The 16,491-nt window shown below is 53.7% G+C and overlaps 6 protein-coding genes across 6 annotated transcripts; 2 read left to right on the top strand and 4 right to left on the bottom strand.

Moving 5' to 3' along the window:
• Positions 1-734: 734 nt before the first annotated feature.
• AYO20_05821 (hypothetical protein) lies at positions 735-1,694 on the top strand (the record flags this gene model as incomplete). The annotated part of the gene is made up of 1 exon (XM_022644113.1): positions 735-1,694. One exon carries the CDS (start codon positions 735-737, stop codon positions 1,692-1,694), a length of 960 nt encoding a protein of 319 aa, XP_022499873.1.
• A 1,711-nt stretch (positions 1,695-3,405) lies between these two features.
• Positions 3,406-4,405, bottom strand: AYO20_05820 (hypothetical protein; the record flags this gene model as incomplete). The annotated part of the gene is made up of 2 exons (XM_022644112.1): positions 3,406-3,815; positions 3,895-4,405. The coding sequence occupies 2 exons, from the start codon at positions 4,403-4,405 to the stop codon at positions 3,406-3,408; spliced, it is 921 nt and encodes a 306-aa protein (XP_022499872.1).
• An 857-nt stretch (positions 4,406-5,262) lies between these two features.
• AYO20_05819 (hypothetical protein) lies at positions 5,263-6,621 on the top strand (the record flags this gene model as incomplete). Its single annotated transcript, XM_022644111.1, has 1 exon — positions 5,263-6,621. The coding sequence occupies one exon, from the start codon at positions 5,263-5,265 to the stop codon at positions 6,619-6,621; it is 1,359 nt and encodes a 452-aa protein (XP_022499871.1).
• Positions 6,622-7,373: 752 nt separating this feature from the next.
• AYO20_05818 (hypothetical protein) lies at positions 7,374-9,209 on the bottom strand (the record flags this gene model as incomplete). The annotated part of the gene is made up of 5 exons (XM_022644110.1): positions 7,374-7,509; positions 7,566-8,355; positions 8,426-8,779; positions 8,830-8,858; positions 8,911-9,209. The coding sequence occupies 5 exons, from the start codon at positions 9,207-9,209 to the stop codon at positions 7,374-7,376; spliced, it is 1,608 nt and encodes a 535-aa protein (XP_022499870.1).
• A 1,350-nt stretch (positions 9,210-10,559) lies between these two features.
• AYO20_05817 (hypothetical protein) lies at positions 10,560-11,918 on the bottom strand (the record flags this gene model as incomplete). Its single annotated transcript, XM_022644109.1, has 1 exon — positions 10,560-11,918. One exon carries the CDS (start codon positions 11,916-11,918, stop codon positions 10,560-10,562), a length of 1,359 nt encoding a protein of 452 aa, XP_022499869.1.
• Positions 11,919-13,570: 1,652 nt separating this feature from the next.
• On the bottom strand, positions 13,571-15,327 carry AYO20_05816 (hypothetical protein; the record flags this gene model as incomplete). The annotated part of the gene is made up of 3 exons (XM_022644108.1): positions 13,571-14,793; positions 14,850-15,202; positions 15,305-15,327. The coding sequence occupies 3 exons, from the start codon at positions 15,325-15,327 to the stop codon at positions 13,571-13,573; spliced, it is 1,599 nt and encodes a 532-aa protein (XP_022499868.1).
• Between the last annotated feature and the right edge of the window lie 1,164 nt (positions 15,328-16,491).

Genomic DNA, 16,491 nt, shown 5'->3' with positions numbered 1-16,491 from the left:
TGCGTTGCAGCTGAATCTCGATGACGTATTTGATGGAACAGAAACGGCTTCGAGAAGGTTGCCAGAACAGGTTTAGCTCCAAGGCTGGGACAAAGCCTTGTGGTTAGCAAATATTCCCACTTCAACAATGGGAGCTTTTGTGTCGTTCATGGCTCATGCTCACACGCAAGGCTGATGTTTCTATGGTCAACATTGCAAACTTCAGGCATGGAGCTGTGACCCCAGACCGGTGTGCATACATCCGTCTCCCCTTGCAGGGAACCCACAACAGGGAATGCCACGGTTCCTTCTCACATGAAACCCTGCACACAAGCGCCGAAAAGGTCCAATCCCTGACTGCGAGCTGACTAGTACACCATCAACTTACATAGCCTGTCCAAGTGGAGGGAGTTCATCGTCATTGAAAGCGTAATGGACAATGCATTCCAAAAACAGCGCTTGGACCAATTCGGGTGCCTCCCCCATCACACCTCGTCGGAATACACGCAATGACCGGTGAGGATGGCACATCACAGGACTAGAGCCTTTGGGCAAGATAGATTCTCGCTTGGTCACATGTGCGGCTGAAGCAGGACAATGGGCGGTCATGGTAAGAGAGATCCGTGCTCACACTCTTTCACGAGATTATATATATCTGATCTGAGACTCTCGCAGTCTCAGTGCCTCATCCACCAGACTTTACTCAAGACATATCTTCATCATAACCCAGCAACAACCCTCTCAGCAACAACAAAATGGCAGCCGAAGCACCACTAATCAAGCGCCAGAGAAACTACAAGGTAGCTGGTACCTTGATCGGATCCTACAAGATCCAAAAAGGTGACACTTTCAGTGCCATCGCCTCCGACCAAGAGCTCGACCTCCACGCCGTCCTCGCTGCCAATCCAGGCGTCGACGCCGATCACCTCGAGGTCGGACAAGACATCAATTTACCAACCAAGACGTTGGAACTCCTGTTCAGCCTTCACGATGTCGCCCGTGTTCTTGGTGTCTCTCTCAAAGAACTTCAGTCAGATAATCCTGGGATCCCCACGGAGATCTCCATCAACGAGGTCATTAAAGGTCCCAGCCTTCCCGAGGGAGATGGGGAAATGATCGCCCAGGAGGTCTCTGCAGCACTCCCAGGCGGCAGCGGTGGCGGGAAGGGAGGCGGTGCCTATGCCAATTACAGCGGACCTGCCTCCAAGTTTCCTCCAACTTCGCAGTGGGCATCATACTCTGCGCTGTGGAGCAGTAACTCCAAGCTGATGAAGTACAACGACTCCGACTCTGAGATTGCCAACATCAAAACCGCCATCGAAACGGTCGCCCGCGAATCCCAGGTCGATGTCCGCGTGATCCTTTGCACCATCATGCAAGAATCTGGTGGGAATGTGCGCGTTCACACCACCGTGTCGCCAGATGGAACGGTCCGCAACCCGGGGATCATGCAGTCTCACAACGGCGCCGAGTTCAATCCTCAACAGGCCGCGCAGAGCATCTTGCAGATGGTCCGAGACGGGACCGAGGGGACCAAGTCCGGCGATGGATTAAAGCAGTGCTTCCAGCATCAAGGGAACTGGTACGCAGCGCTACGGGAGTATAACTCGGGCAGAGTCGACGTCAACGACCTCAACAACGGAATGGGCGCCACAGGCGGTTATGTCAGGGATGTGGCGAATCGGTTGATGGGTCACGTTTGGAATGGGATGTAAGATGAGGAGCGTACCAGCTATTTAATGGAGCAGTATTTGTTATATGTATGTGACGGGATGAGCACCGGATGGGGAGTAGTAGAAAGGATAGACAGTGGGAGGTGGAAGACACTTACGTCTCTCGTTTTACATCAGAATCAGAATTCAGCTTCGTGGTCACTTGATCTTGTCATTGGTTTTCTCTCATGGGTATACTCTGATTCCCTGAGATAGCGCTCAAAATCATACACCACCAGACCAATGTTTTTGGGCGGTCGTCGAATCCCCTCTACTTCTCGCAAACTTGCTTCTAGTAGTCTGTCTCATATATATCGTATTTAGAACCAGCATCGACAATACATATGTAGATGAGCCAGCCTAACCATATCGTATTCCGCCGTTCCCAACAGCAGGAACACACGAAGACCAAACAAGGCTCCACGCAGAAAGGGGTGATCAGCCAATTCCCAGTCCCAAGGATGGCGTGATCCGCGCTAACGAGCACTAGCGGCTCTAACAATGGCGGTCTGGCCAATGGCCTTGCCGCATTTCGAACTTGAACTGCAAATACGGGGTATTTAATGCAGGATACGTATAATAGTATCGTGTCTATAGATGGTTGAGATATCAGATCGTGTAGCCTCGTGTCGTGTATCTCGCTGAACTTGATATCATTCCATCGTTTTCTTTTTCGCAAAACATCATCAAAGTGACTTACTTGTTTGGACAAAGCGGACCTTTCCGACGAGATTTACCGACGGAAGTATTTCCGCCGGCGAGCACGAAAATTCAAAGGAGGCAGCGACTTTTGTTCCGGTCATCCGACCTCGCACCTCGTACCCTTTTTGAGGCAAGAGCTCGCTCTGGCTCTGGCTCTGGCTCTGGATCTTACTCGGGGGCCTGTCAGGTAAGCCCTGAAACAAAACAACGCCCTTGGCTCCGGACAGCCGTGACGGAGGTTGCAACTCATTCGGGGACCAGCGCGACTAGGTACGTGCGAATTACGAGTACATCCGACTTTTCTGGTGGAGACTCGGGGATTAAAACATCACTGCTGTTATGGTATTGATCGAGGCCACCATCCACTCTGTACTGGTACTTGTGCTTGTACATGTCCTTGTCCTTGTACGGTATTATGCGTCACTCCCGCGTACGTGGGACATCATCGCGTAGCCACACCACACCACACCCCACCCACTTTTGCGGCGTCCATACATAGATAGATAAGAATGAGCAAGTTTTGATGTTTGGATTCACCAATGTAAAAGGTAAGTGAGGGTCCGGGTCAGTTGTACCTAACTCCACATCACTGCATGGGTTTTCTACTCCAGAGTTTCGTTTCTTGTAGGCCGCATCTGTAAGCCTGCCTTGGATGTTGGAAAACAGAATTCTAGGCGACCTCTCGCGGATGTTCGGAATTTTGAGCATCAGAAGCCAGGATCGCATTGTCTGTCATTACGCACTAATGGTAGGACTCTTGTCTGCTGTCGAGGATGACAGGGGGCCGTCACGTATGAGAATACGTATGGGTAATAATACCGAACCAGAACTGGAATTTAATCAAGTATGCGAAAGTCATGCCACGGAGGGATATGAATTCAGACTGTTGAAGTCATTAGGTGCTGATCCTTCAGCTCTAAACCTCCACCTCCACCGCCACCGCAAATACAGGTACAGGATTAATGCTAAAGCGAAAGTAAACTCAGAGTCCGCATACGCCAGCCCGTCCCAATCACCACTCCAAGCTCTTCGGCTTCAGCGGGAGGTGCAACAATCGCAGTCCAGCATCCGTCGGCTTGGGAAGGTTGCCAGCCCGGATATTCATCTGCAGGGACTGGTGTATCAGCCTGGGCGCCGCCAGCCCCGCGTCCCGTTCGTTCCGCATGGCCACAAAGTCCTCCTCGGTGGTGCCGTCCTTCAAGTGCTTATTGCGTTGCCGGTGCTGCTCGACCGTCATCCAAGGCACAGGAGCATCGCGCCCCGCGGGCGGATAGTCGTGGCCGGTCCAGATCTTGACGTGGTCTGGTAAGGAGAGCAGCCTCCGGCCCGATTGGAAGAGATCCCTGGCGCTGCCGCCGGGAAAATCGCAGCGTGCGGTGCCTATGTCTGCGTGGAAGATGGAGTCGCCGCAGAATACATTATCTTGGATACACAAACGTTAGTTGGATGAATGCGTAGCAGAAAAACACGATCGCATGGCTTAATGTGGGACAACACTCACCTCCGATCTTGTACCCAAGGTGGTCCGGAGTATGACCTGGGAGGTGCAGGGCCGTTGCACTCAAGTTTCCAATGTTGAATGTCTCATCGTCCTCGAATAACTTATTGAATAGACCTTCGTATTCTTCCGGGGGCACTCCATATCTGTTTGCAAACAATTTCTGTACCCGGCCGATACGCTTTCCTATCCCAACGATGGGAATTCGATCTTGCTCCTGGGCCAAGCGATGCTGGAGATACGATGATGCAGTAAGATGGTCCGCATGTGCGTGTGTTTCGAGAATCATGTCGACAGTGTAGCCTTTGTCCTTGATCAACGCAAGCAGAGTGTCGGCGCTCTGGGTGGTGAGGGCCTGGGTGGCCGGATCATAATCCAACACGGGGTCGATGATGACCGCTGCCTTTGTGGCTGGATCTGCAACCACGTACTGCAATGTACCGGTCTTGGTTTCGAAGACGTCGTGGACAATGGGTTGCTGAGGCACAGCGGCTTCAGTATGGGGCAGAGACATCCCCCTCGTTCCCCGCGGCGTTGTGCTAGCAGATCGAGGGCTGCACGGCCCACAGCCTGCTACCATTCTCGAGATGTCGTTGCGGTGCGTGCTTTCAGTCAAAGATTTGTTTCTGGGAGATGTCTGGGTGGTATATGTAGCCGTTTGCTTGAGCTGATGAGCAGAACGACGAAATTGCCTGCCGGAATTGACGATGGTGGAAGGGCTTGCGGCATTCGGTTTCAAAGACAAACCCTTTGTCGCCTGAGAGGCGCTTGTGACACGATGGCGCAGAGACTGCATTTCCAGATGATTGTGGATTTTCCGATACTGAGATGGCATCGAGCGAGGACGTCTTCGTATAGTATTTGAAGTCGGGCTCAGAATCCCCAAAGAGGAAGAAGATGACGAGGGATCCACACCCCGACACTAGCACAAACTTAGAGCGGCGCTAGATGGAACTAACCAGCACTAGTCCCTAAATTACTATCTTTGTCATTTCATCGGGCTTCACGTATTGCCACACATTGTTGGCGGCCTCCTGAATTTCTAAAGCCTCGCCAATCTTTCGCCCAGGGGTATTTGGTAGGTTTGTGGCAAATACCCGGTCAAACCACTTGGAGAACAGGCCGTACTACATCCTCGGGGACCAGCAAAAGTACCCTTCCGGCCGTTAGATGACGTCTTGGAAATCCACTCTCCGGTGGAAATGTAAAGTGTATGACCTGACGCTGACACTCTATAGTCTCGACACGTGACCGGTATTTCTGCCTCGCTGACTTATCGCAAAACTTCTTCTCTCTCGCATCTTTTTTGGCCTGCTCTTTCCTTTCCTTCTCACCACAGTCCGATACACGACCTCGAGCTGAAATTCCGCCATGTTTCGCACAACCTTGACGTCCAAGGCTTGTAGCAATGGACTTTCGATTCTCTCCGCGCAGGCTGGCCCGACCAGCAGAACTTTCGCTACCGTCGCCCCAGTGAGTCCTGCTGCTCCAAGTCACAAGGTTGTCGTGGTGGGTGGTGGGAGTGCCGGTCTCGCCATCAGCCATCAGCTTCTCCGGACGGGGAGATTTGCGCAGAATGACATTGCCGTCGTCGACCCGGCCAAGTGGCACAACTACCAACCCGGGTGGACGTTGGTGGGTGGTGGACTCAAGACCAAGGAGGAGCTACGACAGCCGCTGAACAGTTTGCTCGACCCGAAGCTGAAGTTCTACAACGAGGGGGTCAACGCGTTTTCACCCAAGGAGAACTCGCTCACGCTCAGCAACGGCGACAAGGTCAGCTACGATCAACTCGTCGTCGTGCCGGGTATTGCTGTGAACTTCGGCTCTATCAAGGGCTTGCCCGAGGCCCTGGCCGATCCAAACTCGCTGGTCTCCTCCATCTACGGCTACGACACTTGCGGCAAGGTGTGGCCCACCATCAGCAAACTTCGGAAAGGCAACGCCATCTTCACGCAGCCCGCTGGCGTCATCAAATGCGCGGGCGCGCCGCAGAAGATCATGTGGCTCGCGCTGGATCACTGGAAGCGCAGCGGCCTTTACGACGCCGGCAAGGGCGCCGAGTCGCCCATCCAGATCAGCTTCGCCACCGCCCTGCCCGGCATGTTCGGCGTGCCCAAGTACAGCGCGCGGCTCAACGAGCTGCGGCTCGAACGGGGCGTCGAGGCCCTCTTTCAGCACGACCTCGTCGCCATCGAGGGCAACACGGCGACATTTTCCCGGCTCGACCAGAAAGACCAGGTCAAGAGACAATTTGACCTACTGCACGTGGTGCCCAAGATGGGGCCGCACGAGTTCGTCAAGAACAGCGCGCTGGCCAACGCGGCCGGGTTCGTCGACGTCGACGACGCCACGACGCAGCACACCACGTTCCCGAACGTCTGGTCGGCTGGCGACGCATCCAGCCTGCCCACATCCAAGACGGCCGCGGCCATCACAGCGCAGGCGCCCGTGCTGGTACAAAACCTGACGCGCGCGCTCGACGGCCAGAGCCCCGACGCCACGTACAACGGCTACACGTCCTGCCCGCTGACGACCGAGTACGGCAAGGTCATGCTCGCCGAGTTCCGGTACGGCGGCGAGCCGCACGAGACGTTTGGCCGCCTGGTCGGCGTCGACCAGGGCACGCCGCGCCGTGCCTTCTGGCACCTCAAAAAGGACTTTTTCCCCTGGGTCTACTACCAGGCCATGGTCAAGGGCACGTGGGGCGGACCGAAGGGGTGGCTTTGATTTAGTTATGCATTTCATTTCCCATCCGAGCAATTACTTACTTAGCTACCTGTCCGTATCCCACGGAGCCTATCGTCCCGACCCAAAGAGCGATACAATCGCAATGTCGCAAAAGAATCAAGCATTCATTGTCTATGACGGAGTGACAAACAGAGGAGAGACATCAAGTGTACTATATATAGATAGATAACTAGATAGAGACCCAAAAATAAAAAGTTCAATATCCGAGGCGTGAGTGATGGAGAGAGTGTTTGGTTCAGTCGAATGTTACACTTTTACACTTACGGTCTAGACTCTGGACCTGGATCTGGATCTGGATGTAAAGACACATATAGTATCAACGACCAAATGCGTGCGTATGTATATGCATATAGCGCAGTAATCAGTGACTAAGTTTTGAATTAATCACCGAGTACTAGATTGTTATTAGATACCTTTCAAGTCTATCCTCGCCCGTGTATACTTGTATACGTACAGGGCTTTGCAGTTTGACCCAACAATGAACGAGTTGACCGAGAGCAAATAAATATGCACAGCTCATAGCTCATATCTCCATCGATGTGCCCGGTAACAATTCTCTCTCGATATCAACGCCAGCATGAGACAATTCCTATGACTGTAAACAGATGGGTGTGGCTTGTCACTTTGACGGTGACAAGAACGTCTATCGACTCCGACAAGTCAAGACACATCCATGCGAGGGCGCTTCCACACAGTATTTCGCGTGAAAGTCTCGATGTGGTTGATCATCTCTACGACGCCAGTGTGTATGCGCTCCGCTGTCGGATCTTCGGCCCATACTTGTACAGGACCCAAGGTATGGGTAGCAAAGCAATAGTGACAAATCCCATGAGGCTGGTCGCCCAAGCGACGCCCATACCGCGGTACCTGCTTCGGTCAGCAACTAGCCGGCAAGTAATCACCAAGGGGTCTCTCAAACTCACATCTGCACCGTAAATAACGGGAACACCGCCCCAATGACGTATCTCAAAAACCCGTTCGCCGCGGCGGCGCTCGCACCCGTCAACGGCCCGTATGTGTCGATGAGATATAAGACGCAAGAGCAGAAAACTAGCAGATTGCCGATCCCAAATGGAATCGTTGCAATCACCGGCGAGATCCAGTGTATTTCTCTCTTGGCAGTCCATGCGAACCAGAACAACCCAATCGGCAGAAGGAACGAGCCAAGCATCGCCGCCCAAAGTCTCTCCTCAGGGGCCAGGGGTGTAAAGTCACCCTGTGATCGTCTTTTGAGTGTTTTCTTCCGGTATATCAAGCGGTCTATCCAGATGAAAATCAGGGTCGCCAAAGCAACACCCAGGCCGATTCCCAGAAAGACCAGCCCGGACTCACCGGTGTTGAAGTGGTAGATCTGAATCTCAGGGTAAGGCGACTGGAACACAACGGGAAAGGCGGCAAAGAACCCGAACAGGACGCTGAAGTTAAAGGCAGTGTAAATGCTGAAGAATGCGACGATAGATTCCGTGAACAACATCCGCAGCGGCCTCAGAAGAGTAACGACGAGAACGAACCGAAATTTCGACATCCCTGGAGGAAGCGGATTTGGTGGAGGCGGGAGACCCAGTTTCTGCGCACGTTCCTTCAAGATAATCTTCTTGTATGTTTCCCTCTGCGGAAGCGATATAGCGTAGGCGATAACACCCCAGAAAAGGATTAACCATTGTGTCCATCGCCAGCCTTTCTTCATGGTAACAAATCCACCCAAAGTAGGTCCTACAGCCAACAAAATTAGCTCAATGTTTTTTTTTTGATACGGATAGGGGGTTTTCCGGTAGTAACACACCCAAAGCGGGACCCAGAAATGGTGCCAGCAAAAACACTGCGCTGGCAACGGCTCGGTGAAGATGGGAGAACAGGTCGGAATTGGTGCCAGCCCCGACGGCCAGGCAGCCCGAGCCTAGGAGGCCTGCGAGGAGGCGGCAGACGACAAGAGAGGCGTACGATTTCGAGAAACCCGCGCCGAGCGACATGAGGAGGGACGGTGGGAAGAAGGATAAGTAGACTGCGCGACGTCCGTAGGTCTCTGAGAGCGGGGCACTGAGGACAGGGCCGAATCCCAGACCGATCACGTAGACAGTCAAAGGGACTATTGCTGCGGTAGTGCTAACGCCAAAGTGGCGGGCAACCTCCGGGACGCCTGGGTGAGTGTCAGTAAAGCAATCTCTTGTGAGGAGAGTCCATGCTCACTGGGGGTGTAGACCGAGGAACCAAAAGTCCTGTCACTGATTAGCCTTCTTGCAAGTGATTCAGCATCGGTTTCTCATATACACTGTGAAGCACTGTAGTGCAGGGACCAAGGTATGGTAGATTTTAATAGGCAGTGGCCAGTTCAGTGGATTGTCTGGGTCGTCTTCGCCGTCCCAATCTTGAGCCGTTGCTGGGACATGGTCGGGATTAGAGCGACCGCTTTTGCTAGTGCGATGGGAAGCTTTGCTTGTCGTCTTCTCAAGGTCAGGTTCAGGTCTCACAACGGGAACAGGGAGCGAGTGAGCAGAGGAGCTGTCGGATTCAGATTCGCCCATCTTTGCCGTCTCAGCGTTGTAATTTTCCTTGTCTTCGGACGGCATAGAGGGATTCGTGACGTTGAACGCAGAGTAACAAGAGGCAGAGTTGCCGTGGCCAATGTCACCCGAATGCTCAGAAGGGAACAGAAGATGCCAACAAGAGTGCTTCGAGATCCGCTGATCATATGTCACTTGGAAATTCGGCCACTTTTCGGATACGCAGGCCGTCCCAGGGGGTTTATATGGGTTGGTTGACCGCTCCGCCTCGCTGTCACACCATTTCTTGGGGATTGCGGTGACTAATGGATCCAGGCGCCATTCAAGGGTATATTTGTGAACGAACAAGACCCTTTGCTCAAAACTTACCTGGTTGATCGCGTTAAACGATAGTAAACACTGAAGGAACCCCGGTACATGGAGGACAGCATTATCTGGTTAGTGAACATCGGCTACCTTGGCAAGGGGATGCCTCGGGTCAGTGGGAGAGGCTGCAGAACATGGCAACGGAGTTTCGCCCTAAAGAGAAGTCAAGGCGCGGGCTGAACAATGTGGAAGACAAAATAGCAAGTGAAGGCGTAATGGGTCAGTGGCCAGGCCTCCATTGCGGTCCTGTCATTGGAGCAAACGAATTTGCCGTGTCCAATAACGACGTACTGGAGCCAATCATGCATCATGAAACAAGATCAGTAATCGAACAGATTAGATCGAGTTCAGGGTCTGCTGCTAGCAACTACGGCCGGAAACGAAGCCGATGGACACCGTATACTGCTGCAGAGTGTGGCAGTATACATAGGGCATGTTGAAGTGGTGAAAACAAAAGGGTGAGAAAGATGATGGAAGTGAGATGGAGACTGTAGGTGCATTTAAAGCGTCCAAGGAGGCGCCAGGCTGATCTGATATTGGTTTCCTAGACCGGCTAGTGTGACAGTGTGGTAGAGACACGAAGATGGTGAGATCTGAATGTTCCGAGGGCAACTCTGCCGATCAGCTGACTTAATTAGGAATGTTCTTCATTCTCTCACGTGATAATACCCCTCGGCCACCTCCCAAGCTCCTCCGTGCTCTTCTCAAAGAGACATGTGAATAAATTAAACACCCAAGAGGATGGAAAGATGGAGCACAGCAACATATAGCCCAGAGTGAAAAGTAGAAATCCATTTTCATTAGCTAATGGCCGCCCTTGGTATTCCATTGTTTCATTCAAGCCTACGCTTGCCTTTGATAGCCACCCTCCCTTCAGCCCGAGATCGACACTGACCACGACTGGCAGACAGCCTGGGTCTCAGTTCGCCCTTCTTCGAGCCAACTTTGTTCCCGAGGTCCTCGCTGTGTTTGCTTGGTCGTGGATATCTGGACTTTCTCATGGTCCAGTCACGCTATCCCAAAGACTCAACTACCCATACCGACACCCAGCTATGTCACAGTCTTTTGCTGGGTTAGAGGATCCATCTCCTCTGCGTTCTCGTACTCCTCTCGTCTCATGATACTCTCCACAGGTCCGAGCAACCGTTTGAATCCATCTCTTCCGAGCTTGGCCACGGTGACATTGTCCTTGGCCACCACGCTGGCAGCACGAGGCTTGTCATCCAGCAAGGCCAGCTCACCAAAGAAATCTCCACGGCCATACTCTTTGACCGGATGGTCCACGCCATGCTTGTATGCCACTGCATGTCCGGATTCCAGAAGATAGAAGGCATCGCCAGGTTCTCCCTCGGTGATGATGTTTTGCCCCGGCTCGTATTTGACTGTCTCCAAAGCATCGGCAATCTTGCTTCGCTCGTAGGGCTTCAGGGACGAGAGTAAAGGCACCTCGCCGAGGAACCCCTCGTACATTTCTCGCTTCTGGAAGGCATTGTTCATGAGAATTCGTCGGAAGGTGACACGATCAAGCGCCCATAGTAAGCCACCTTTAGACGAACTCACGACGGTCGCGGCTCGAGGAGCATTGTACATCAATGCCAGTTCACCAAAGCTACCCCCAGGTCCAATTGTCGCCACCTTGTTTCCCATGCCTTCTGGCCCCGCTTCAACAGCTCCGCTGGGGTTGATGTAGATGTCGAAATCTCCAGACTCGATGACGTAGAAGTAGTCTCCTTCATCGCCTTGGGTAATGACTTTGATGTTGGGCGCAGGGATGGTTTTCTCCATCAAGGCATCGAGCACGAGATTGAACGATTCTTCGTCGAGACTGGAGAACAAAAAGTTGCCAGCCACCGCGTGCCGGAGTCTCTCGTACTGCTCAGGCGTCTTGGGGTGTTTGGGAGGCTTCCAACTGCCCGAATCCGAGTCCGGCTGCATAGATTCGGCGGACACTGAGGTTCTGCGGCCTGCGGCATAGTTGTTGGGCAATGACTGGGCTTGTGGTTCCGTCTCCTCTGACGCTTGATTGCCTAACCAGTTGCCAAATAGGCCGCCGCTGGCTGCGCCTCCAGCTGCAGCACCAAAGCCAGAACCCCCAAAGGGAGACCGACCAGAATCACGAGCTTTGAAAGTGGCATCAGTTGGAGAGCCAAAGGTGTCACGTTCTTCGTCCTCCTCTTGTATGCTGTTCTTGGCTGCAAAAGGGCTACGGTTATCGAACGGGCCAGCGGTATCTGCCATCTTGCCGTTGGTGTTCGCGGTGGATTTTCCTGCTCTGTTTAAGGACCGCTCGAGTTCGAGCTGGCGATTGAAGTAATTGGCACAGTACTGGAGAGGGTCGTCGGGTTTAGCTTGTTTCAGGTCCTTGATCAGAGCATCAACAATGGCTTGGTGAGGAGGAGGAAGAGACATGGATATTTGCGGCAGAGGTTGAGGATGTGGGGGAGGACGTCGTTTGGGTGTGGGTATTCAGACCCCAGGGACCGCCTGCTACTGTCGTTGGCTTAAGCTCGGGTTAGGAGGATTTGCCTATGGGCGGACTCAACTGGCGGTCGTTTCGTGCTTGGAAGGGCACGGAAGGACCCTCTTTTGGGGAGGTAAGGTGGCCTGTCACCGACGAGGACCGTGAAACCGTGGGCCACAGACTTGACGGATTGCAGGACGGGTTTGTCTGTGAGACAAGTAGGGGGAAACAGGCGAGAATGGGCAAGGGCGGAATGCCTATCTCAGGCAATGAAGCGGCAGTCCGAAGGCCACTGGCAAACGGCGAGTTACGCTGGATTCTGCAGACAGTGGAGCGAACCAGCCCACGAGAGGGAGTGGTAGGTTGGTTGGCTGGTTCGAGGTGGTGAGGAAAAGAGAGCAAGTGGGGCAATGAGCAACTCTGAGGCGCAGATGACGCAGTGGAGGGGTAACCGAGGACCACTTTGGTTTGAAGGGCCAGAGATTGGATAGCACACGATCAAGCGGGTAGGCGAGAAAGCGAAAGCCGGGGGTTGAATATAAAAGAAAGGAAGAAGGGAACAGATGAGGAGGGGAATTGAAATGGGTTGGTAAAGTCTATTTTACAAGCTGCGCAACGCAGGCAACTGGCGAGTGGCTATTTAAACGTTACTCGATGGAGGGAACAAACAGCTCCTTCAGCTACTCCAGCAAACAGTATGTAATGTAGCTCAATGGAAGAAGAAAACAGGGCAAGAATAACCCAACCAGAAGATCTCACAGCACCACCGTTGAGCCAACACTCTTCTCTGTCATTCCTCCTTTCTCCTCCCCTTACCGTCCGCAGCATACCCCTCCCCTCAATTGGATTCAAAGCTCAAGCAGCTCCCTACCTCCGACCAGTCACAGCTAAGGAACCTGATAGGCGATGTCATCGCTACAGACGGTGCATCAACTAGGCGGTCAACGACGAGCCGAACCAGGCACTGATTGGCCTCGGAACGCCTGGTCGTGCAGCCACCGGATCACCTAGAAGGTTGCTTCCTGCACCCAGCAATGAAGGCGTGAAGGCCCAAGCAATCACAGGGTTGGATGACTGGCAGAGAATAGCAGGGTTAGAACAGAAAGGGCTTGAACCCGTACTCTACACACCCTGGGAGAAAAAAAAAGATTTGCTCTTGGGGCTGCAGATTCCCGGCTGTGCTGCATCAAGCTCCCACAGCTCCCACAGCTTCGACAGCTTCGAGAATCCTTCTGGGGCTTCTAGAACACTACGAGAACATCTCTCCCCTCCACCGTCCCAGCCAGTAGTTGACGATGAAATTGCCACAGCCGCATCAACGCATTCGGATTAGCCATTATCGAACCCCAAAAAGGTCCTTCTCTCTCCTAATACAAACACAACGGCAGGGGATATCTACAAGACAAACAAGTCCCAAATCAACACGAATCCGCTGTCCAAACCCCAGCGGGTGCGCCGACCCGTTCGCAATGCAATCCCAATTGCTCCCGCACCGCAAGCCCCCACACCCGTCCTCCACTTTCGCTGCGCACCTTCACTTGCTCTATCAAACTTCAGCCTTTTCCTGGTCTGTGTAACATCCCGCCGGCCTCTTTGGCATCTAGTCAAAGATCTTCTTGAAGAATGAGCTTACTCGGTGTTTCTTCTTCTTCTCCTTAGTCGCTGAGGACGAAGGTGTGGTGGCCGGAGAAGTTTCTGGTTTCTTAGTCGGCGTTGAAGTGGCGCTCGTGGGTGCTGCAGGTGCTGCGGCCTTGGCTTCCTCCTTCTTGGATTCTGGTGCCGCCGTCGTGGGTGCGGTGACTGTGGCCGGTTCGGTGGCGGTGGTGCCCGCAGCCGCGGCCACGGCAGGTTCCGCCGTTTCAGCCTCATTCTTGTTCATCAACTGCACCGCAGGCTCGTCGGCAAGTGTGGGATCCTCGGCGCCATCAGAGACCGCCGCCGCCGCAGACTCAGACACTCCAGGAGCTACACCTGCTGCATGTGGCGGCGCATATTCAGTTGTGTCTCCCTCCGTTTTCTCTGCCTCGACCTTGTGTGGCACAGCTTCTGTGGGCTCAACCGTCCCGTCGGCACCGTCAGCCACCGCGGCTGCAGCAGCTGAGGATGTCCCAGGAACAGGGCCGCCTGTTGAAGCTGGAGTGGCCGACGGCGCGGTCTCAGTCGTGGCAGCTGCAATCGTCGGTGCTGGCTCCCCGGCTTCTTCAACCTCGGGCACTTTTTTCACCAGTTCCTCTTCTACCTCCGCCTTCTCCTTGACAACTTCGGCAGACGTGGTGGCCTCGGGATCAACATGTGCCTCTGCGATTGACTCCTTGACCACCTCAGGCACCGTGGTTGTGATCGCTTGCGCATGGTCCACCTCAGTCGCCGGCTTGCTTTCTTCCAGAGGTACTTTGCCAGCCAACTCAGCCGTGGTTGACGACGCTCCAGCTGAACTGAGCAAAGGACCTGCGTCTAGTGAAGTTCCGGCGCCTGCTCCCATAGGCAAAGAAGATTCTGGGATCAGATTCTCCGTTTTGGCTGCGGCGCCTCCGAGACCTAGCGCGGCGAGCGCTCCTCCAATAATTGGAATACCCGAGCCTGCATTTTCGTAGTCTTCTTTTGACGTGGTCACTGCAGAGTGCGTTGTGTTGGTCGTGACTTCACCGGGTGGGGGAACCTTTTCGCCTGCAGGAAGGTCGACGGGATTGCCTGCGCCACTAGTGGGCGGCAAGGGATTGACGCCGAACGAGTCTGGTTCCTTTGCTGGTGTCTCCGGGAACGTGCCCGGGACACCGCTTCCCGCTGTCTCTTTGTTGAGTTGGGAGTCAGACACAGGGGTGACTGGGACAGAAGACAAAGTCAGGATTTGCGACAGCATAATTCTGCGGCTCACTCACCTTCCGTGGCCTCTTTCTTGGGCTCCAAGGGCACCTGGCCAGCCAAGGCTGCGGTGGTGCTCTCAGGAGCCGCGCTGGATGTGGTCACAGCTTCTGGGACCATGGACGCCTTGGGCTTGATATTCTCAGGTAGTAGCACATTGTTGACATTCCCTCGGCCGTCGTCTTCCTGAGGTGCCTCGGGATCGATGATCCACTGGTCGTTGACAACGAACTTATAGAAAATCTTTTTGTCGGCCACGGGCAGGTCCACCTCTTTCTCCCAGATCTCGCCGACCTTGTCCAACTTGACGCTCTTTCCCCAGTCATCGAAGGTCCCTGTGACGTGGACATCATTGGCCTCAGGATGGGGCCTAGAAACCAGGTGTCAGCGGGTTGGTCAAAACTTGGCGCCGGACTCAGTAGATCACAGAGTCGGCGATAAAATTAGCATGAAGCAACGCGCATCGACTCACCATCTGAATACGAAGCTTCCCATGGCAGGCGATCCAGGCAAGGGCACTGTCAAGTTTGAAAAGAATCTGTGAGAAGTGAAATCGGCTCAATGGCGCAGCAGGCAGCAGGCGGAGAGCTTTCGGAAAAGCTTGAGGGTGGGCCGGTTCTGACTTTGTGAGGCGCAGGTGGTGCAAGAAGACAGCTTTCAAGAGGTAGAAATGATATGAGAGGCGAAATCAGTGCGGATATTGCCAAAGACACGAAGCAGAACGCAAGATGTTTAACAGTCTGGTGATGGGAAAGTAGACGGCGGGGGAGGGTGTTGCGAAAACGAACTGGTGATAATTGGGTTCCCAGGCACGGAGGACGGAGGTAAAGCGTTGAGCGGCAGCTATAACATAATATGATGCAGCTGGTGGAGCCTGTGTGCAAACTGTGCCACCAGTAGTGCCTAGAAGCACTTGGAGCCTCCTGACTTTGGGAGGTGCACGGGACGTGGTAAGCCTGGGAGGCTGGGGGAGCCCACTTGGGCTCACTAGGCTTAGCTGGGACGCCTACAGCGCCCTCAGTGGGGGGATTTAATTTGATTGAACGCTCCTCATTTTGCTCCAAGGAGGTTGGTCACGATTGCACCTTGCGCAGAAGGTAAAAATGCACAGACTCCTCCAATACGAACACCTCACGGAGGATTACCTGATTCACGATTTGTCGTCGCCAGTTGAAAAAAAGAGTTGATTGACCTCATCCCCCCTACCTCCACTTGAAGGTGTCCTCTCCCCTTTCTCGACCACTGATGTGCAATCCCAGCTGCGAACGATCCCCGTCACCGCCATGGGAATGATCTCGTGTGCCTCGCAGCCGCCGCCCTGCTTTAAGCCCGCGCTAAGTGGACAGTTCGCAAACTGTTTCGCCGGCTAGCTAGCACTCAAAATGCCTACCTCCCTCGCCCGTCTCCAAAATATGCTACATTGGCCCAGTCCGAGTCCAAACCACAGATAACGGCGGTGTCACTTTGGGTGTTGTTGGATCAGAACGCCCCAAGGCCTCAGACAAGAATACTTCAAGGGACTTTAAGTTCTCCCAAAGTGTGCGCCGAAATATTGTCGTTTTGTTAGGCCATTGGAGCTGCTCGCCTGAAAGCTGCCAGTCCAATCCTGGTTCAAGGACCAGCAGTTAAGGTAACCGCGCCTTGATGTGGCAGTAGACT

The sequence above is a fragment of the Fonsecaea nubica genome (genome assembly GCF_001646965.1).
Source record: "Fonsecaea nubica strain CBS 269.64 chromosome Unknown Scaff35, whole genome shotgun sequence".
Taxonomy (NCBI): domain Eukaryota; kingdom Fungi; phylum Ascomycota; class Eurotiomycetes; order Chaetothyriales; family Herpotrichiellaceae; genus Fonsecaea; species Fonsecaea nubica.
The sequence above is the reverse complement of the archived record's forward strand: the minus strand, read 5'-3'. Positions and strand labels throughout refer to the sequence as shown.